The sequence below is a fragment of the Balaenoptera acutorostrata genome, chromosome X (assembly GCF_949987535.1).
Source record: "Balaenoptera acutorostrata chromosome X, mBalAcu1.1, whole genome shotgun sequence".
Classification (NCBI taxonomy): domain Eukaryota; kingdom Metazoa; phylum Chordata; class Mammalia; order Artiodactyla; family Balaenopteridae; genus Balaenoptera; species Balaenoptera acutorostrata.
The window spans coordinates 101,543,257-101,567,066 of NC_080085.1; the positions used below are offsets into that span (position 1 = coordinate 101,543,257).

The window sequence follows — 23,810 nt, forward strand, 5'->3', positions numbered from 1 at the left end:
CTTAAACGTAATGAAAACGTTCCGTTTTTAAAACAAATTGTGACAGGAGATAAAAACTGGATACTGTACAATAATGTGGAATGGAAGAGATCGTGGGGCAAGCGAAATGAAACACCACCAACCATGCCAAAGGCTGGTCTTCAACCAAAGAAGGTGATGTTGTGTATATGGTGGGATTGGAAGGGAGTCCTCTATTATGAGCTCCTTCCGGAAAACCAAACGATTAAGTCCAACAAGTACTGCTCCCAATTAGACCAACTGAAAGCAGCACTCAACGAAAAGCGTCCAGAATTAGTCAACAGAAAACGCATAATATTCCATCAGGATAACGCAAGACCGCATGTTTCTTTGATGACCAGGCGAAAACTGTTACAGCTTGGCTGGGAAGTTCTGATTGATCTGCCATATTCAGACATTGCACCTTTGGATTTCCATTTATTTAGGTCTTTACAAAATTCTCTTAACGGAAAAAATTTCAATTCCCTGGAAGACTGTAAAAGGCACCTGGAACAGTTCTTTGTTCAAAAAGATAAAAAGTTTTGGGAAGATGGAATTATGAAGTTGCCTGAAAAATGGCAAAAAGTAGTGGAACAAAAGAGTGAATATGTTGTTCAATAAAGTTCTTGGTGAAAATGAAAAATGTGCCTTTTATTTTTAATTAAAAACCGAAGGCACTTTTTGGCCAACCCAATATTATCTCCATTTTATACTAAGGCACAGAGGTAATATGCTTAATATCACAAATGCTAGAATGTAAAACAGTGCTTGTTTTTAGGAGCAGGAATCAAGGAAATACAGTTATGACAACCACTAAAGTTCTTCTGATTCCTCCTCACCAGTAATTATCCTGCAAATTAGTGGCAGATTGACCTTTTCAAAATACTACGCACAACTCATGACTCTTCTGTTGAAAAAACATAACTTTCAGATTATGCCCAAATTTCTCTGCCTGGCATTCAAGGTTCTAGTTAATGGCCCCCTTTATTTATGCAGCATTATCTTCCATAACTCTTGGAAAAACAGATAACCTACCTGATAGCTCAACCACAAACTGGAGGATGAGCAGCATTAAGGATGACAAATACAAGACCTAAATTCCTCCACTGTCTCTCCTATGACTTATGACAACTATCACTAATCTACCAAGGTGCTCTTTCCAGCTGATTCCAGACATAGCCTCAATATACTTTCAATCCAATGTTCCAGATAGCCACTGAATAGAGTTGGCATGTGTGAATAAACCTATTTGCCATCCTTAGGCACGATGTCACTGACGGCACTTGTTCTTGTTCTACTTCAACAAAAGAGTGACATTTAGACAGTTGGACACCAGGACCCCAAGATGGCATCAGTCATACTAGTGAAGGAGAAGAAACTCATGGATGTCAAAACAGGGGAGCTGCCCAAGCTTGATACTGATGCAGGATTTCACCTCTAAAGGCACTGCTGGAGAGTTTCAAAGAGGTTACTACCAGTATTACAAGTATGTCACTGGAGTTTCCATGCTTATGTGCTTTTCAACTACTGCCTTTCTTACAAGGAACTCAAACATGAGCAGTTATGCAAGTACCACTGAAAAGGAGGATGCAGTCTGCATTCCTGACCATGACCTTCTTAGCCCAGCAGCCCTGATCTTTGCTGAATCCTTTCATATCCTAATTGAGAATTAACATCTGAAAAAAGATGACTGGTAGGGACTTCCCTGGTGGTGCAGTGGTTAAGAATTCGCCTGCCAGTGCAGGGGACACGGGTTCGAACCCTGGTCCGGGAAGATCCCACATGCCATGGAGCAACTAAGCCCGTGCGCCACAACTACTGAGCCTGCACTCTAGAGTCCGCGAGCCACAACTACTGAGCCCGTGTGCCACAACTACTGAAGCCCAGGCACTACTAGCCCATGCTCCGCAATGAGAATCCACCTCAGTGAGTAGCCCCCACTCGCCGCAACTAGAGAAAGCCCGTGCACAGCAACGAAGACCCAACGCAGCCAAAAATAAATAAATAAAATAAATTTATTTTAAAAAAAGATGACTGGTAGAAAAACAAAAAACAAAACAAAAGTGACATTTCAGTGAATAATAAGCTAATATTTATTAGTGTATACTCTGTGGCAAGTGCTGTTCTAAGCACTTTGTATTATTAAATAATTCAGTAGTTACAATAATCTTATGAAGGAAGATACTATTAGAGTCATCTGAAGATAAAAAAAAAAATAATAATAAGCTCAGCAAGATTAGATAATTTGCCAAAGTCACTCAGTTAGTAGATATCTAAGAAAGGACTGGAACCAAAGTGGTTTGATTTCTGAGGTCAAAGCTCTTAACCACTATGCTATACTCTCATCCTTAAATCCTAAATGATTAGTAGGGATTTTTCAGGAATAAAAGAATGGGCATGCTCAGAAGAAGGAAAGCACAAAGGAATAAAAAAGCTCAGCCTATGTAAAAAAGAGTAGCTAGTAACGAGTGAACTGTGGCAGGTAATAAAACTTAGAGAAGTAGGTAAGGATGGCCGTGAAGTTTTTTAAAAGTCCAAATTTTATGTAATTGATAATGGGGAGCCAATAAAGAATTTTAGGCCAGGGATTTCTCTAAGGACTGTGAAACTAGAGAAAGGGGGACCATTAAGAAGTTATTACAATTGCCCAGACAAGAAAGAATGAGGGTTCCAACAAAAGCAAGGGCAGTAGATATGGAGAAGAGGTAATGAATTGGAGAAAGATGCATAATTAGCATCCTGGTGACCAATAAGTTAAGAAGAAAGAAAGAGCAAGATCAAGGAGGACTGAGGTATAGAGCTTAGAGAACTGGGTGGGTAATACCACTACTAACTAAAATAAAGAACAGAGAGGAGGAGCAAGTTCCATGGTGGCGGGGCAGGAGGGGGATACATATTGATTTGAAATACATGGCATCCAGACAATTAGAAACACAGGTACAGAGAACAGGAAAAAAAAGTTATGAGATGTAACTTTAGACCCAGGAGAATATGAGACATCTGGAATCATAAAAGCTTCATAGAGAGTAACAAAAGATGAGACCCCTAAAAACAAGCAGAAGAAAAATCAGAAGAAAAGTTAGCCAGGAGCATCAAAAAGAAAAAAGAAGAATCAGGGAAGGAAAATGAGGCAGAAACCAAGCAAGGAGTTTTGAGAAGAAAGATGTGGTCATCACTGTCAAATGCTACACTAGATTTTGCCGTTAGTAGGTACATGTTAGGCTCCAGTGAGGGGCTATTTCAATGGAGAAATGGAGGTAAAAGACAGACTGCAGTGGGTTAAGGAGTGATCAGAAACTGCAGATCTAGAAATGGCAAGTTTGGCCCTAGAAGAAAACAAAGAGATAAGGCAACAGCTGAAAGGGGAATGAGGGATAATGGGAGAGGTCTGAGCACATTTATAAGATGGAAGGTAAAGAGAAAGGACATAGAAGAGTGAACGGATAATTGATAAAGGAAAGAAACAGAGGATGATGCAGTCGAGAACTTAGATAATGAGACTTGTATTATTGTTACTCAACTGCTATTCTAATTTAAAATATCCATTATACATGAAAACTTAGGAAGATACTTAGTTTTGCATTACTGCACATATTTAAAGGTCCTAAAATCCAAATCTGAATATATACATAGATTTTTAAATATTCTATAAGTCCAACTTCTTACTAACTCAACTCAGCTGTCCTCAGTTAACGTTAGTCTGAATAACTGAAGTTTTATTATATCTAAATTCAAATACTACAATAAAGGTCTGTTCAGAAACACAAAGATCAGTTCATCTCTGAAGCTTATATTAATTTCACAGAAGGGACAGTACTTGTGCACAAACTCTGACTCAGAACAAATCAGGTTATTTCACAAGCCCAGTTGGCTTCCCTATTCCAGTATAAAATTAACCATGGTCAGAGAAAGTACACAAAAATATTTTCCTTGGGGTTAGCCATTAAATTAAAATATTGTACTATATTTATGAAATCAGATATGTATTTTAAGAGTCATTATAATGTTTTATCACAAAAGTAGTGAGATACATTTGATGACAAATATATATGGCATTTAAATAAATCAAATAATCCTTAAAACTAATCTGGTATAGTTATTCTGATGTTTTTTAACTTTTTTATTTAGAAATGAATCATCAAATGCATTTAGAAATTTGTGTTGTCATTCTTACAAGAAATTAAAGCTACTAATTTACATTGAACATTATTGAAAAAAGGTTAGATTTTCATACTTTGTTGTATATCTTATTCAAATGATATTAATAAATTTCTGTAAAAGATTTTTAATAAAGTAATGTATTTTCTGGAATACCTTTACTTTGAGAAATGCAGTGATTTTACTTCAGCAACAATGACATTAAATTTTATTTACTAGAATAGTAATCTACACAAGAGCAGCCGGGAGTCTAAAAGAGTTAATATAACTCTCCTACAATGATTTACTTATAATCTGACCTAAATTATCTTCTTACTCACATACTCTGGCCAATTATGTTGAAACTTTTTAAAATTTAGTTTCAGGGGCTTACCTGAAAAACATACCTCCCAAAATCAGTCCTAGCAACTATGAAACTGGAGAGCTAGATTTCACACACACACACACGCACACACACACACACAAACACACTTTCAATAAATCTTCTAAATAACAGCATCATGAATAATTTACCATGGGACACAAACAAAGAAATCCTGTGGTTCAGTCATTTATATATGTTAGGATAAAGTTACAAAAGGTCTGTATGTTTCATAACAAAGCAAAGCTAAAGGAGCCATCACTGAGTGAGCTTAGTGATAATTTGATATATATCTCTAGAGTAGTATACTTTAACTATAAATCCAAATTAAGTTCAATACTATTATCTTATGAATAAGCCTTTTTATTCTTGAGAAAAGTGATTAAGAGAAATTTTCTTTTTGAAAGAAAGACACTTCATAGATAATATTTTAATCATGAAAATACTGGCAAATCTGAATAACCGTTTTGACTTCACTTAGAGAGAAGTATCTCAGTTTTATAATTTTTTTTTAACACCTTTGGAAAAAATTGTTGACTTTATTTTTTTACAGTGTCCTAACACTGACATCTTCTGACTATTGAGGAAAACTACATGTCTCCTTAAAACATTTCCCAGTTAGTGAAGCTTATCTTTGCACCTACTTTACTAACTATAGTAGAAATTAATATTTGTTGAATGATGATTATGGACTCTTCAAATATTATCTCCTTTGATCTCTTAGCAACTTATAAAATAGCAATATTATGGAAGGTATACTTAAGCCATAAAAAATAAAATATTTATCAACAAATGATACTATTAAATCAAATAACTATTTTTTAAAGGTTCACTGAGGCTTCCATTAAGACTTTACTGAGAAGTTGAGTTACAATAAAATATTTAAAAGACAATAAAACTGTATTTATCTGAAAGTGTGTTCATTTGATATTAGGCTATCCACAGCAGATCAACAGGCAGCATAGCATAGGTTCTCGGTTCAAGTCTTGACTCAGCTGTTTATTAGCTAAGTGGCTTGAAGCATTTTACTTAGTCTCTCTGTGCCTTAATTTCCCCATCTATAAAATAGGAATGACAATAAATGCACTTACTTCTACTTAGTAGTGCCATGTAAGTATTTTGAAAAACAGTCAGAATTTGTATGCTTTTACTAAACTAATAGATCAAATAAATATCAAATCTCTTTTATTAGTTAGAAATACTAAAATTTCTACCACATCAGTTATTCATCAAGTTTTATCTGTTAACAAATTTTCTTTAGTGAGTTTGTTCAAGTGCCATAAACTAAAAGAGGGGACTTACAAATTAATAAATGCCAGAATGCAAATATAACTGAAGATTTGTAAAGGGTACTGACCAGGGTTCTGCTAAGAATCTTTCCTTTTTTCCCTATGTCTTTTATTTTTTCATTATCTCTCATATTGACCAGGTAACATAAGGCTCATTAAAAGGATTCAGTAATTATTTGTTGAAAGAGTAAACTTATCACAGACTAAGACATGTAACATGTTTGTTTTGGTCATATGATACTACTTCCAAATGTATGTTACAATCCCATAATAAGGAAACTGATCAATATGCATAGAGACCCGCTTTTACCAAACTGAGAAAAGCATGAAATATAATCCTATTTATTAGTGATATAAACTTCAAATTACCTATAATTTAACCTAGAACTATGTATTTATTATTAGATAAAAATTAGGTTTTGGGAAATAGAAAAGGTCCACAAAAACAATAAAATTTGCTATGCATAGAGCAGGAGCTTGGTTGCACTGTTCATGTGAGTCAGAAATTCCAATAACAAATTCTAACTAGTATTGAAGATTACTCCAGTTCTAATGACTGGCCACTACAAATACAGCAGACCTTAATCACAAATTAGACAATATTACAATATTTACAAAGGTGTACACAATGAAATTTCATTAAAACCCTTCTAACTAGAAATTTGAGATAATTCAGATGGTCTGAGCTTTTAATTTAGCTAAGATAAAATGCCATCCTAAGAAATATATTAAGGTAATAAGAAAAGAAAATGTGGGGAAATGCTTTCAGGCATTTTTAGAATCATGTAAATAGCATTTATTTACATAGAAACAGTTAAATGCTAATTGTAAAAATGTGTCAACTCTTTACTGAAACAGATCCAGTGAAAGACCTTTTTTGGGCAATTCTTTTAAAATACTGTTACATATTGCTACAACTAGCAGTGTAGCAAACATTCATGTTTCTTGTAAAGTATCTGGCAAATCACAATTCACACTGATCTACTCTTAATTATTTTGAATTACTGAAATTTTATGGAAATAACTGGCTCATATATGTATACCACATACACGTAAGAAATCAAGATAAAATAACACATCTACTATATCTAACTAGAGAGTTATATTCTGTCATATTAATGTAAAACAAAATGGATAAAATCAAAACTAATAATTACACAGTAAATTTTAAAACTTAATAAAGTACCTTGAAATATTCTTTTCTAATCTGTTTGCTCCGCCTCCTTTCTTCACTCTGCCAGATTATAGGCTGAGATTCTGGCCACTGTTGTTCATCTATTTGATCCTTTTGATTTTCTAAGGGCTGTAATAAAATAGTTTCTTTTAACTAAATAAATGAGAAGAAAATATTAGATATAACAGTAATTTAATTTCTTCTTACCTGCCATGTGAGGGGTGATAATGGTGAATTAACTTCATCTGCTGAGACACTAAAAAATTAAAGATGCCTTAATATGTATATCTTAAGACATACAGTCAAAAAACAGATAGGATATTTATTATATTAAAATCATTACCAAAAACTAAAAAAAATAATAATAATTTCTTTAGATGATCTGTATGAAACTTCAAGTGGCCTAATATACATATAATTGGGGTTCCAGAAGAATATAACTCAGGTGACAGAGAAGATATTTAAAGATAAATAAAGACCACAAATTTTCAAATTTCATGAAAACAATAAACCCACAAACTTGAGAAGCTCAATGAACTCCAAGCAAAAGAAATATGAAGAAAACTACAACAATATACATCATAATCAAATTAAAAGCAAATGATAAAGAGAAAATGTAAAAAGCAGCCAAATAAAAAAGACACAATAGGTCCAGTGAAACGAATACTGACAACAAAGTTCTCACAGGAAACAACGCAATCCAGAAGACAGTAGAAAAACCTCTTTAAGGTACCAAAAGAAAACAAAAATATCAACCTAGAATTTTATACTAGCAAAGATATCTTTCAAAAATGAAGGTGAAATAAAGACCTTTTTTTATTTTGGCTGTGCTGCACACCTTGTGGGATCTGAGTTCTCTGACCAGGGATTGAACCCAGGGCCACAGCAGTGATAGCGCCAAGTCCTAACCGCTGGATCGCCAGGGAACCCCCAAGACTTTTTTAAACATTACAGAAACTGAAAGGATTCAACATCAGACCAGCAGTAAAAGTAATGTTAAAATATCTCTTTCAGGTAGAAAGAAAAAGATATACATGGAAATACAGAGCTATACAAAGGAACAAAGGGCACTGGAGATGGTAACTAAAGGGGTAAAGATAAAAGACATTATTCGGATTATTTAAATCTCTTTAAAGAACAATTGACTATTTAGAGCCAGAATAATAACAATGTAATATGTAACACAGAAGTAAAATGTATGGCAACAATACCACAAAGGCCAGGAGGGAAGAAACAGAAGTATACTCTTGTAAGGTTCTTATAGGATATATAAAATGACATAATAGCACTTGAAGGTAGACTGTGATAAGCTAAATATTATACTTTAAACCCTAAAACAATCACTAACATAACAACAAGTTGTAGCTAAATAAGCCCGCAAGGGAGATAAATAGGAATTTTAAAATATAATTCTAAAGACAGGAGAAAAAGAGGAAAGATGGCTACAAATAATGGATAAGATAAAAATTAAACACACAATAATACAGTAGATTTAAATCCATGAATATCAATAGTTACAATTAAATATTAACAATCTTAACACCACAATTAAAAGTCAGATTGTCAGATTTGATAGAAAAGGAAGATACTACCATATGCTAACAACAAGAAACCCACGTTCTCCATAAAGACACAAATAGGTTAAAAATAAAAGGAAGAAGAAAGATATATCATGTTAACACTAATCAAAAGAAAGCTGAGGTGACTATATAATATCAGAAAAGTATACTTCAGAGCAAAGAATATAACCAAGAATATTTAAAAAGTCATTAATGACAAAGGTGTAAATTCACCAAAAGGACATTACAATCCTATACATTTACGCATCTAATAACAGCTTCAGAATATATGAAGGAAAAATGAAAGAACTTTAAAGAGAAAGACAAATCCGTAATTAGTGTTGGAGATTTCAAATAGTCTTCTCTTAATAACTGATAAAACCAACACTGTAGTGCGCCCAGGTGGTGGTGGGGTGGTAAAGACAAGATACGAACAAATAAAGAAGTATATATTGAGAATGTCAGATGGTAAAAAAGTATATATTTACAATGTCAGACGGAATTAAGTTCTGTGGAGAAAAATAAAGCAGGGTCTGGGAAAAGGGACAAAGGCGTGGAGGAGACATGCTCTTTTATATAAGTTGTTCAGGTAATCCCTTGCTGATGAAATGAAATCTGAGCAGAAATGTGAAGACAGGGGAATTAGCCATATGGTTATCTGAGAGGAAATCATTCCAGGCAGAGGCAAAAGCTTTGAAGGGGTGGGAAACGCCTGGAGTATTGGGAGTCAGCAAGGAGGCCAGCATAACTAGAGAAGAACTAACCAGCAGGAAGAGTGAGGCAAGAGGAATACAGTAGGGAGCCAAATAATGTAGAGGTTCACAAGTCCTTAAAGGACTCTAGTTTTTATTCTGAATGAAATGGGAGGTCATCAGAGAATTCTGAAGAATGACATGATCTGACTTACGTTTTTAAAATACCAATCTGATATTTTTTTTTTGAAAACAGACTAAAGGAAAGCAAGGGCAGAAAAGAGACCTGTTACCAGGCTGTTATAACTGAAGTAAGAGATTGCTTGGGCTAGGGTGGTAGGCATGGAGGTGGTAAGATATGATCAGATTCTGGGCATATTTTGAAGGCAGAGTCAACAAGATTTGCTAAAGGATTAGTTATGGGGTGTGAAAGAAAATTACAAGTTAAGGATGACTCTGAGGTTTCTGAGCTGAGCAACTAGAAAGATGGAGTTGACATTTTCTGAAATGGGGAAAAAGGCAGGAAGAACAAGTTTAGAGGTACAAAGAGAAAGATTAAGAGTGTTATTTTGGAAAGTTAAGTTTCATATGCCTATTATAGATCCAAGTGGAGGTGCTGAGTAGGTAACAGGTAATACAACTCTGCAGTGTGTATGTGTATGTACATACATACACACATGTACATGCAAATGTTCATGCACATATATAGAAAATTGGTTTAAAGGGGAAAATACCAAAATATTAAGACTTCTCATCTCTGGGGAGTAGGATAATAGACGATATTTATTTTTTCTTTGTGATAAAATTTTCCTATTTTTTAAAACAATAAAGCTACATTACTCTTATAATCAGTAAAAAACTAAAAGATTTTTCATTTTTTTTAAAGAAGAAATTGGTGATTGTTCTGAAAATGAGAAAAGTGGAAGTAATAATTCTGTAAAAAAAAAAAAAAAAAAAAAGGCCAGGATTGAATATCACAGTTTTGAAGTTTGGGTAGCTGGGGCTTTCTCAAGAGAATGTTATAAACCTGGTGAGAAAGCTTAAGACAGAAATGAAAGGAACTGAGAAAGAAGGTAATAACAGAAAGTTCAAGGACAACAAAATATGTAAGATAAAGAATCAGTATTCAAAAAGGGAGAGAGTGGGTTAAATCCAGTTAAATGAAATTTGACACAGATGAATGTTTCCAGACTTGGGTATGAAAAGTTATCTTATGCCTGAACTGAATTCTAAAAGCCTAAGTGAAAAATGGAAGAAGAAAGGGTAATCCCAGCAGAGATACCAGGATACAGAACACAGAGATGTGAAACCATTTTGTAATAAAGAAAGGAGTACTACTGTTCCTAGCCAGAAAAGGTGCCAGTGGAAGAGTACATGGGATGAGGCTCTCAAGCTCGGCAGAAATTCACTTCAATCTTGTGGGTTAAGCCAAACATTTTAAGCTTTATCCTAAAAGTTAGAAAGAACTATTAGAAGATAATAAATGGGAGTCACATAGTCAGACTTGTGTTTTAGTACCATCACTCTTACACCATCAGTACGGAAAACAGATTTAAAGGTAGGCCAAACTCAAGAAAGGAGATATGTCTGGGGCCTGTTGCAGTGGTCCAGGTGGAAAAGACGGGGCCTGAACCAACACAACTGTAATAGGAATGGAGAGACTGGGATAGACGCAAATAATGTTAAGACACTATAGTTTTCTGTGACTGAATGGATTGGGAAGGGTGCATAAGAGAAAGGAATTTCCAATTATTCCAAAGTTGACTATATAAATAGTGGCACATTCACTCAGACAAACTATACAGGAGAAGAAACAGATATGGGAAAAGTAAGTTCAGTTTAGACTGTGAGGTAGTTAGGAAAACATATCAGTGAAATGTACGCATCTGGAGCAAGCAAAGTGTTCTTGTTGCCATATATTAAGACTTGGGGTTCTGGAGCCAGACAACCTGGTTTTAAATCCTCACTGTACCATTTACTAGCTGTGTGACCTTGAACAAGCTAAGGTAATTTCTGAGCCTCAGTTTCTCACCTATAAAATGGGGATGACAATAGTAACAATAACTCATAGAGTTATTATGAGGATTAAACTACATTATACATCTAAAGCACTAAGAACAGTATACATATAACAAGCATTCAACAAATGTTAATTCTCTCTGTGTGTTCTTCTGTACCTATGCCCTAGCCTTGGACTTTTTTACTCCCAGAGGAATGATTCAGGGGTTGAGTCTGATGCAAATTTTCAAACCACCAAAAAGAATAAATAGAAACTTTCAAGGTCTTCTAGTTCTCTGGAATTCATATATGTGGACTTAGACTACATATTCATATAGAATAATTTAATAAAACCCAATTGAAAGGAAATAAAAATGACCCCAAACCTATGGAATGCAACAAAAGCAGTTCTAAGAGGGTAGTTTAGAGCAATACAATCCTACCTCAAGAAACGAGAAAAATCTCAAATAAACAACCTAAACTTACACCAAAAACAACTATAGAAAGAACAAACAAAACCCAAAGTTAGTAGAAGGAGAGAAATCATAAACATCAGAGCAGAAAAAAATGAAACAGAAATGAAGAAAATAATAGGAAAGATCAATAAAACTAAAAGCTGGTTCTTTGAGCTGGTTCTTCTTTAAACAAAATTGATAAATCTTTAGCCAGATTCATCAAGAAAAAAAGGGAGAGGACTCAAATCAGTAAAATTGGAAATGAAAACGGAGAAGTTACAACTGACACCACAGAAATACAAATGATCGTAAGAAAGTACTACAAGCAACTATATGCCAATAAAATGGACAACCTGGAGGAAGTGGACAAATTCTTAGAAAAGTACAACCTTCCAAGACTGAACCAAGAATAAATAGAAAATATGAACAGACCAATCACAACTAATGAAATTGAAACTGTGGTTAAAAATCTTCCAACAAACAAAAGTCCAGGACCAGATGGTTTCACAGGTGAATTCTATCAAACATCTAGAGAAGAGTTAACACCTATCCTTTTCAAACTCTTCCAAAAAATTGCGGAGAGTGGAACACCCCCAAACTCATTCTACAAGGCTACCATCACCCTGATACCAAAACCAGACAAATATATCACACAAAAAAGAAAACTACAGGCCAATATCACTGATGAACACAGGTGCAAAAATTCTCCACAAAACACTAGCAAACAGAATCCAACAACACATTAAAAGGATCATACACCGTGATCAAGTGGGATTTATTCCAGGGACGCAAGGATTCTTCAATATATGAAAATCAATCAATGTGATACACCATATTAAAAAATTAAAGAATAAAACCACATGATCATCTCAATAGATGCAGAAAAAGCTTTTGACAAAATTCAACACCCATTTATGATAAAAACTCTCCAGAAAGTGGGCATAGAGGGAACCTACCTCAACATAATAAAGGCCATATATGACAAACCCACAGCAAACATTATTCTCAATGGTGAAAAACTGAAAGCATTTCCTCTAAGATGAGGAACAAGGCAAGGATGTCCACTCTTCCCACTATTATTCAACATAGTTTTGGAAGTCCTAGCCACGGCAATCAGAGCAAAAGAAATACAAGGAATCCAAATTGGAAAAGAAGAAGTAAAACTGTCACTGCAGATAACATGATACCATACATAGAAAATCCTAAAGATGCCACGAGAAAACTACTAGAGTTAATCAATGAATTTGGTAAAGTTTCAGGATACAAAATTAATACACAGAAATCTCTTGCATTCCTATACACTAACAACAAAGGAAAGAAAGAGAAATTAAGGAAACAATCCCATTTACCACTGCAACAAAAAGAATAAAATACCTAGGAATAAACCTACCTAAGGAGACAAAAGACGTGTATGCAGAAAACTATAAGACAGAAAGACATCAAAGATGACACAAACAGGTGGAGAGATATACCATGTTCTTGGACTGGAAGAATCAACATTGTGAAAATGACTATACTACCCAAATCAATCTGCAGATTCAATGCAATCCCTATCAAACCACCAACGGCATTTTTCACAAAACTAGAACAAAAAATTTCACAATTTGTATGGAAACACAAAAGACCCCGAACAGGCAAAGCAATATCGAGAAAGAAAAACGGAGCTGCAGGAATCAGGCTCCCGGACTTCAGACTATACTACAAAGCTACAGTAATCAAGACAGTTTGGTACTGGCACAAAAACGGAAATATAGATCAATGGAACAGGATAGAAAGCCCACAGATAAACCCATGCACATAGGTCACCTTATTTTTGATAAAGGAGGCAAGAATACACAATGGAGAAAAGACAGCCTCTTCAATAAGTGGTGCTGGGAAAACTGGACAGCTACATGTAAAAGAATGAAATTAGAACACTCCCTAACACCATGCACAAAAATAAATTCAAAATGGATTAAAGTCCTAAATGTAAGGCCAGACACTATAAAACTCTCAGAGGAAAACCTAGGCAGAACACTCTATGACATAAATCACAGCACAGCAAGATCCTTTTTGACCCATCTCCTAGAGAAATGGAAATAAAAACAAAAATAAACAAATGGGACCTAATGAAACTTAAAACCTTTTGCACAGCAAAGGAAACCATAAACAAGACGAAAAGACAACCCTCAGAATGGGAGAAAATATTTGCAAATGAAGCAACTGACAAAGGATTAATCTCCAAAATATACAAGCAGCTCATGCAGCTCAATATCAAAAAAACAAACAATCCAATCCAAAAATGGGCAGAAGACCTAAATAGACATTTCTCCAAAGAAGATATACAGATTGCCAACAAACACATGAAAGGATGCTCAACATCACTAATCATTAGAGAAATGCAAATCAAAACTACAATGAAGTATCACTTCACACCAGTCAGAATGGCCATGATCAAAAAATCTACAAACAGTAAATGCTGGAGAGGGTGTGGAGAAAAGGGAACCCTCTTGCACTGTTGGTGGGAATGTAAATTGTTACAGCCACTATGGAGAACAGTATGGATGTTCCTTAAAAGACTAAAAATAGAACTACCATATGATCCAGCAATCCCACTCCTGGGCATACCCAGAGAAAACCATAATTCAAAAAGACACATGCGGGGCTTCCCTGGTGGCGCAGTGGTTGAGAATCTGCCTGCTAATGCAGGGGACACGGGTTCGAGCCCTGGTCTGGGAGGATCCCACATGCCACGGAGCGGCTGGGCCCGTGAGCCACAACTACTGAGCCTGCGCGTCTGGAGCCTGTGCCCCGCAACGGGAGGGGCCGCGATGGTGAAAGGCCCGCGCACCGCGATGAAGAGCGGTCCCCGCACCGCAATGAAGAGTGGCCCCCACTTGCCGTAACCGGAGAAAGCCCTCACACGAACCGAAGACCCAACACAGCCAAAAATAAATAAATAAATAAATAAAGTAGCTATAAAATGTAGCCTTAAAAAAAAAAAAAAAAAAAAAAAGACACATGCACCCCAATGTTCATTGAAACAGTATTTACAATAGCCAGGTCATGGATGCAACTTAAATGCCCATCGACAGATGAATGAATAAAGATGTCATACATATATACAATGGAATATTACTCAGCCATAAAAAGGAATAAAATTGGGTCATTTGTAGACACATAGATGGACCTAGAGAGTGTCATACAGAGTGAAGTAAGCTAGAAAGAGAAAAGCAAATATAGTATAGCAACGCATATATGTGGAATCTAGAAATATGGTATAGATGATCTTATTTGCAAAGCAGAAATAGAGACACAGACGTAGAGAACAAATGTATGGATACCCAGGGGGAAAGGGGTGGGGTGGGAGGAATTGGGAGACTGGGATTGACAAATATACATTATTGATACTATGTATAAAATAGACAACTGATGGGAACATACTGTATAGCACAGGGAACTCTACCTAATGCACTGAGGTAACCTAAATGGAAGGGAAGTCCAAAAGGTAGGGAATATCTGTATGTGTATGGCTGATTCATTTTGTTGTGCAGTGGAGGTTAAACAACAGTGTAAAGCAGCCATACTCCAATAAAAATTAATTTAAAAAAAGAAAAAAGTGAACAATACATAGAGAATAAACGCAATCAATGATGAAGAAACACATTATTCTTGACAGTAACAGTAATACGATATATGTTTGCTAAATGGATAAATGTATCTGTCATCAAGACAAAATGCAGGTATGAGTACAAAAAGATCAAATCAGCATTTTTGGATTTGTTTACATCAAAAGTCAATTAAACCTGTGCTGTATAACACATTTCTTAAAAAAAAAAAAGCACATTTCTTCTCTAAATTATCTAGTTATATTAAATCGATATCAATTATTCAATTAAAGCCCACATATAGGAACATTACTGTTAAAGGATCAACTTTTATTATAAAATATTAACTATAAGAACTAAGATATTTTTATACCTCTTTTCACATTCCACAGTTTGTTTTGGCTTGTTTCTTATGACAGAAGTTGAATGATTAAGAATCCTAGAAGTAAATCAACACATTAATTCCATAGTATATTAAAGAGAATAGTGTATATACATGATATAAAAGATGTCCATAAATAACTGCATCTGGTCCATGAAGATCTTTGCTAGAAAACAATATTTAAATGTTATTTAGATCAGATGCTCATAAGCACACTGGCTATTATGAAGGAATGAAGTTCACCAACTCTTCCATGCATCTTCTCTTATAAACCCTTTCTCAAGGCTTGGATATCTTCTAGCCATGCTATTTCCCTGTGCATATCTAACTTTTGGCTGAGACAGAAGATAAAGAGATGCAGATTGTTTAGGTACCATCATAACTGATTTAGTTTTCCCAGGATAGCAAATGACAGGATCATGTTGATGTAATAAATAATCATTTTGCCAAATGCCAAATAATAAAACTTAATTCAAAATGCAAAGCCAGCGCTAAAGTTCAATTCTTTAAAAAAATCTCCACAAGTTTATTAAGCTTTTAATAACCAAATGAAACAGTATTCGAAGAAAACCAAAAAAAAAAGAAAAATAAAGAATGATAAACCACTGTATGAGAGAACTATTTGTCCATAATTTTATGTAATTCTAAGAGTTCATCTCAAAGTCAAAAGTAATGAATTATTAACTATCTTTCTTTAATATAAGTAACATATTTAAGAGTTCTTAATATTTATCCATTTACTATAGATATAAATGTTATCTTAATTTTCAATTTTAAGTTTAGTTTTATAAGGAGTAGAATATCTGCCTTTTATTCAAAATAATATCATCAGATGCCAACTATCAAAAGAATACACAGGAGAAAAGAAATTCCAAATTAAAGCTACATATTAACTATTAAAACACATAATTAAATAAATATAAGTGGGTAATTCCAGAAAGATGGTTAACATAAAGAAACCAATTTCCATTACCCCAGTTTCCTCACTAGCTTAGATCTAGTACAGCCTCACCAGGAAGAAGTCTCAGTGAGGGGCAAAGGTCAACTATCACAAGCAAAGCAGTGAAGCTCTGTACCAAACAATTTCGAGATTACTGACACCTTTGTGTGGGCAGGCACTGAAATTGTACTGAATCCCCAAATGCAGAAGAATTTAGATAATAAATTATCTAAGACTATGAGGAAAAATTACATCATTAAAGAGTGATTTTTAAAAAAGGAAGTAAATCCTAAGAGTTCTCTTCACAAGGAAAAATTTTTTTTCTATTTCTTTAGTTCTGTATCTATATGAGATGATGGATGTTCACTAAACTGCTTGTGATAATCAATTCATGATGTATGTAAGTCAAATCATTATACTGAACACCTTAAACTTATACAATGCTGTATGTCAACTGTATCTCAATAAAACTGAAAGAGAAAAAAATCTTAATTTGAAAAGGAGATATAGCAGTGTGAAGTATCCTGGGGGGCAATGTCAGAATTATTCCCTGGGAAGGGGAGGTCAAACTACAGTGCCCTTCACTGCAGTAAATTCTGAATTCTCCCCATACCATACTCACTAGTGTTGTGATTATTTATGTGTATAAGTCATATTGGAGCAGAAAGAAAAAAAGTTGAGATCTACTTACCTATAAAATATATTTTATGTACTTGAAAATTCTCCTATGAAAAATTTTGTGTACAATTGATATTTAATATTTTATTCTGTGATACTCAAAGTTAAAATAAATGTCTGTTTTATCTAAATACCTATTCTAGATTATTAAGACACTTCCCCAATCCAGGTACCAGTACTGAGTTTTAAGTAAAAGACTATATAATTCTATATAATTCAGCTGCATCAACCTGGCCCCTTAATACTTAAGGCATCCACAAACTCTAGATACCTTGATGCACGTCCTGCTGCTCTGGTCCTCTGGAAGAGTTTTTCACTGAATGATGCTCTATAACATAAAGGCCTCCGTCTGTATTCACATTTCACGTACATCAACCAAACCAAAAGATGGAAGAAGTAAGATGTTTTGGGAGAGGATAGGGAAGTCATTAGTAAAGCAAGCAGAAAAGAAAGAATGGATAGATTTTAAGGGTTGAGAGAACTACCTGATTAGTTATAACAAGCTAGAGATTAACATGATGCTCCTCAAATTAGAGTTCACATGATCAGAAAAAAAAAATCACATGAAAAGGTAATGTACATAATTTCTGTAATTCTAAACCAAAATAATAAACTGTTCAAAATCTGATTTTGCTTTCCATGATCCTTAATTAATTATACTTCAATATAACTTTTCATAATTACTTTTTTAAATTTAGCTATATCACATAGTACTCAGAAGCACATGTTTGCACAGTAAGTAAAAATTCTCAGGATACACCTAAAAGCAAATAAAATAATTATTAAAACTAAGAAGACGTAATAGAAAATACTATAGAATAAGTTAGCAGGAATGAACATGCAATGGGAACCAGCCAACTGAAGCTATTCATTGCTTGCATGTATTATAATCCTTTCTTTAGGATGATAATCAAACAAATTTTAAGAAGCCAGTTAAACATCTACTTAATCAGCCATGTAATAAGAAAATCAGTATAAGAAGAGCAGTAGCCACTTCTCTAATATTAACATACATAAGTAGAGTTGGTGGAAATTTGAAGAGTTGGCTAAGTAATTTACAGAGCAACATTATTTTAAAATAATGATTTTTTAAGACAATAGTTTTTTATTTAGCTTCCCAAATTATAGTGAAGATAAAATTATGATTTGTGGAGATAAAATTATGACTTGTGGAACAGCTATTTTAATATAGACAAAGTCATTGATTCAGGGGGACTTCAATACACTCAAATACAAGTAGAAATAATCCAATAGTTTGACAAAGGGGATAAAGATTAGCTTTTAAAAATTTGACAATAAACTGTCAGTACAAAGTAGTTTAATCTATGCATCTCAGACAAAGAAGGGGCAGTCTTCTAAATAACCAGGCTTCAGACTTTGAACACTTATGAGTTATCTACTTGATGGTTTATTTGGTGATCCTTTTCCCCACCCTTTTTGATTATTAATTCTGTATGATATCTTCTTGTTACTTTCCTAGGATAGTTTCATCCACCAAGTACTAGTATAAACCTTCTTTAAGAATCACAGATATTTTAAAAAACAGTACGAACTAAACAAGTGGCAAAGCTGCTCTAAGAAAATCATTACTAAACTCAACATAAGCAATTTTTAAATTGCCTCTAATTTTGGAGTACATGCATGGCTTCTTTTAGCTGAGAGTTAACACTGCATTTACCTTTGACTAGTAGCTAGCCAAAGAACAGTTAAATAGTAAGCATACAGTCAAAGTAGGAGTCTTAAGTGGTACTTCCTGATATACAAAGATAATCTTACCCCAGATAAATTATTTTAAATCAAGACTAACAATAAACAAACAAAAACATTACAATGATTATGTTAAAACTTAAAAAGAAATTTTACAACTCCTGGTTGACTTGCAATTTTAAATAGCATTTCAGATTCTTCATTAATAAAGTTGGAATCTAAAACAATACAGTGTGAAAGGGAAAAACTACAACCAGAGAAGGTATAAAAACTCAAATCCTCTAAGGAATATATTCTTATACCAGATTACTCTTGACTTTTTGGACTCACTCAAATTTTAGTATTTTAACAGTAAACAAAAAATTTTAATTATCTACATCTAAGACATATAAGCAATAGCAACATATTTTAGAAGGAAGGATGAGATCATTCAATGGAGAAAACACTAGGTTCAGCATAAGAAAATTCTGGGATCTAATTTAAATTGTCTACAGATTACAAATTTTAAAAGTAAAATGTACTCCTTACTTTATGAACAAATATAAAATTTTAATGCCTTCAAAAATTAGACATAGTTATAACATTAATGTCACTCCATATTAATATTTAATCCATAAAGCTCTTATATTTGTATGCATTAACATCTGAAAAGGAGGATGAAGTAGAGAAACAGTTCAGAGAAAGAGAGGAATTAATTTTGTATAAATCTCAAAAAATAACAGAAATTATGTAGAGAAAACAAATTAACTAAATTAATGGTTCCTATTAGCTTTAAATTTGTTGATCTCATTTTCAAGCAATTAATTAACCAGTAACAGTATTACTGAGTACCTACTATGTACAAGGCAGTGCTAGGCGCTGTTTTGTACTGATTACAAAACTATCACAAAAACAAGACCTATGAAACATCATTTGATGTTGTATCTAGGCTAGAAAGAATAATTTGTCAGAGGGATAGATGAAAAACTAATACAACAATAGAAGAAAACTGAAAATATAGAAATGTTATATATGGCAATGTTAAAATCTAAAATTATGCACTCAAATGCTATTCTTAACACAATGAGAGAAATGGATGTTGTTGTGGGTTCTTATAAAATCAGTATTCTCTGTCCATAATGATAAATGCAATTTTTTCACCTGCCAGGTCGAGGAGGTAGAAACTCAACTATTTTTTAAGCTACACAGAGCAGGTGGTGGCTTGGTTCATCAAACCTCTTAAACCAATGGGGAGATCAATACTTTAATTATACTGAAGGGGGAAAACACACACAACCTCATAAGTAGCCAATTTTTAAAAAGCCCAGTTAAAAATGAATCATAGGAAAAGATTAGAAGATAAGATTCACAGAAAAGGGTGACAGAAAGTTATGGCAGAAGAAAAATGTCAATTGAGAATGAGGATACATTAGATATAGAAGGGATAAAGATGAGTGATATTTTCTAGTATGTTTTTTAATTCTATAAATGTAGTAGCAGTGCAAAAAAAGATACTGAGTGATTATTTTAAAAAAATAGTGGCCCCTAAAACCACACGTCTGTCATTGAATAAGTTTTAATAGTAATTATTTTTCAAAGCATCTTTGAAATGCCAGTATACTTTTTTAAGCTTCCCAAAACATGGTCATGTGATCCATAAACATTTATTGCTTTGAATAAGTAAAATGCTTAGTAGTTATCCATGTTAAGTGCACCAAAATTATTCTTTTAATTTTCTCAAAACAAAAAAATCTCAGATCTGCTTTATTATTTCAAAACTATAAATGCAGTACTCTCAGTACATGAAGATGGCAATAAAGCTGATCCTCAGCAGCACATAGAACTTTTTCTGTATTAAAAATGGACTTGCACTGATTTTACACTCATTAACACAATGTCCTCCTCATTGCCAATAACACGCATTTGGAGAAAGCCCAGCCAGAGGGAGAAATGCTCCTTGACCAAACTGTCAGTACAAAGTAGTTTGTACAGTACAAACAGACTAAAGTGAACCTGTGACTCTCAAATCGTCACACTGATTTAATCAACGATTATATAATTCAGTTCAATGTTAAGGAGTTTACACATATCCCAAGTAACTCAAAATCTGATAAAAAGCACACTATATACTTGTGACACGTACTTGGAAAAAAATGCTCATAACATATCTAATGCTATTGTGAGCTAAGGTGAATATCAACAATTATTATTATTTAGCACCAGGAATAAAAAAGAGATACCAAAGCAATAATTAAATATAATGACTAGATGAGTATAAAGTATTCTGTTAATTGTATATGTAACTTTATATTTCTCTCCTAAGTATTTCCTATTGTCTTTTAGTAGTTAGTCCCTTGAAATAGATCTTAAGATGGTCCTATTGTTTACTGTTTATTTGATAATCTTTAAATACTCAGATTTAATGATTATAAAAGTTGCCCACTTAAATCTCATTATTGAAAAAAATACCTGTTCTTCTGCTCTTGCTGCAATAACTGAGCAGCTATTTTCCTCAAATCAGTTACTTCTTTCAAACCATCATCTTCTTCCTCGGCAAGTAATTGCTCTTTCCCAAGTCTGAAAGGTGACACAAACATGGTTATCCAAAAAGTAAGGCAGATGATATTTTATGCCAGCTTCCAAATGTAGAAACCATTTTTTATTTTTAATAGCATGTGAAAGCTAAAACCCTATAACGTCCTTGTATTTAAAATGTTAAAATAAGAAATAAAGAATATTTAAGGAATATAAAAACATATCTATCCTCTCAATAGGAAACGTGGCATACTGGTTATATTAATCTAATTAATGGCTAAAAGGTAAACTGCACCACCATTTTGTAATTTCTGAAATGTGTAATGGCCATAGTAATTTAACAATGCATATTCTCCATCTTGAGTGTAATAAGGACTACAGAGTTCTATTTGGCCTATCTTTAGAGATAGAAAATGTTATGAAAATCTCTCATTTTATCAAGCCACTCTACTCTTATCAGTTTATTCATTTTGATTTTCAAAATCTCTATGTAAGATGTTTAAGTAGTGGAAATGCAAAATAGATTCAGATTGGCAATTTGCCAAAAATACTCATTAAACTATATAGTTTTATCATTCAAAAAGAACAAAGAAATTTTAAAATTGTCCTCCAAACTCTAGTAATTTTACCCCAAAGGTATTTCGTTTAAAAAATGGTACCAAGCCTAAGACTCTGTATCTTTACCATATCTTGCATGCCACTGGAGACTCTCAAGTATAGGCAACTGTCCTCATGAGATAAGGTGAGAAAGTAAGAGAAGAATGAAATATAGAGTACAAGACAAAGCATTGTATCTCCTTATGGGGTACCAGAGATGATTAATTAATGACTGTTAAAAAGTTACCAATGAGGTCATTTGGGGGAAGCACAATGCATAGAAAAGAGAAAAACTTGGGGATCAGAGAGAGAGAGAGCTAGGTTCACACCCAAGGTTCTAGTGGACACTAGCTAAGTAGTTCTAGACAAGAAACTTTAGTCTCTGAGCTTCACCTTCCTCATCTGTAAAAATGTGGACAATATCGACCCTATAGGATTTAGTGAAGATTAAGTAAGAAACATGGCAAAGCACGTAGCACAGATCCTGGTATATGGTAGGTATTCAACAAATGCTCCTTCCTTCCTGCAGCTATGAAATAACTTGAAGGAGTGACTGAAAAATGTGGTAGGTCATATTCCATCATTTCATAAGATAAATGATACAGAAAAGATCCAAAGTACAATTATTTTAATAAAATAGAGAAGAAAATACCCTTAAAATTACCATAACCAGTCTGATGAAACGGAAAGTGTATTAGACCAAGAGTCAGACCACCTGAGTTCCAGACATTTGAAACTCTAAGCCTCAGTATCCTAATTGGTCAAATTATGCCAATACCATCTGTTTTAAAGAGTTGTTAGATAGCTCAAATGAGGCAATGTACGGGAAGGTACAGTATTCTTCAGTAATAATAACAGGTGATATTATAATTACACTTATAGGGGAAAAAAGTGTATATACTACACTCAACTTATATGTTCAGTATAATTTTCAGTTTAATTGAGGAATGCAGACAGATGAAATATTCACAAATTAACTATCTGAACTTAACAGGTAAATGAACAAAAAAAAATATTCGTTCAAGTAGAAGTACCTAAAGAATATTTCAAGTATTAGTTAAGTAACATTTCAATTTGAGAATTAGTGTGTGCTTACCTTTTTTCATCTCCCAATTCTTCATTTTTCTGAGATTTTTCAGGGCCTTTTTCTTTTCCCTTATATAAAAGAAAGTTATCATTTTAAATTGTATTGTTCACTTTTGTGAGATTAAGGAGAACATGTTATTAACACTTGTTCAAAGTTTTCTTTACCTTCAGGAAAGCAACAAATGATCCAATAGGTGCATCTCCTTGTTCAGGAACTGCTACATCATCTGTGTTGGGGTCAGTAAAATCATACACCTCCTGGTCTAAGTGGAGATTAATATTTATTAGAAAACATGAATAGTAAACAGTATTCTCTGACACTGCAGTGCTTAGAAAAAAGTATATTTTCCCAATAAAAGAGTTGGCCAAAGATACTATAATTTTTTAAAGGCCATTTTTAATAAAATATTCATTTTTAATAAGAGCTATGTACATGATATAAAAATAGCAGACACCATATGAATTACCTTTCTGAGAGTCAGGTTTACTTCCTACTGAGTGACTGTCATTTCTTGATGTCTGCTCTCTATTTGATTCTGAGACTTGAGAATGAAGGCTGATTGTGTCGTCATCTGATGGCTGAACAGAATAAGCAAAAAGTAAAAATGAGGCGTTTTAAACATATGATAAGGATTA

The 23,810-nt window shown here is 33.7% G+C and overlaps 1 protein-coding gene and 1 pseudogene across 2 annotated transcripts in view; one reads left to right on the plus strand and one right to left on the minus strand.

The window, feature by feature from the left end:
- The window catches only part of LRCH2 (leucine rich repeats and calponin homology domain containing 2), a 93,018-nt gene that overhangs the window by 18,669 nt on the left and 50,539 nt on the right, over nt 1-23,810 (minus strand). For both annotated transcript variants that reach the window (XM_057538070.1, XM_007182325.2), the window contains exons 8-14: nt 23,642-23,753; nt 23,340-23,437; nt 23,185-23,243; nt 21,426-21,533; nt 15,644-15,709; nt 7,187-7,235; nt 6,992-7,108 (exon numbers count right to left, since the gene is read on the minus strand). In XM_057538070.1, coding sequence (XP_057394053.1) covers nt 6,992-7,108; nt 7,187-7,235; nt 15,644-15,709; nt 21,426-21,533; nt 23,185-23,243; nt 23,340-23,437; nt 23,642-23,753 — 609 coding nt within the window. The remainder of the gene's footprint in view (nt 1-6,991; nt 7,109-7,186; nt 7,236-15,643; nt 15,710-21,425; nt 21,534-23,184; nt 23,244-23,339; nt 23,438-23,641; nt 23,754-23,810) is intronic.
- Nucleotides 1,343-1,576, plus strand: LOC103010201 (ATP synthase subunit f, mitochondrial-like; annotated as a pseudogene).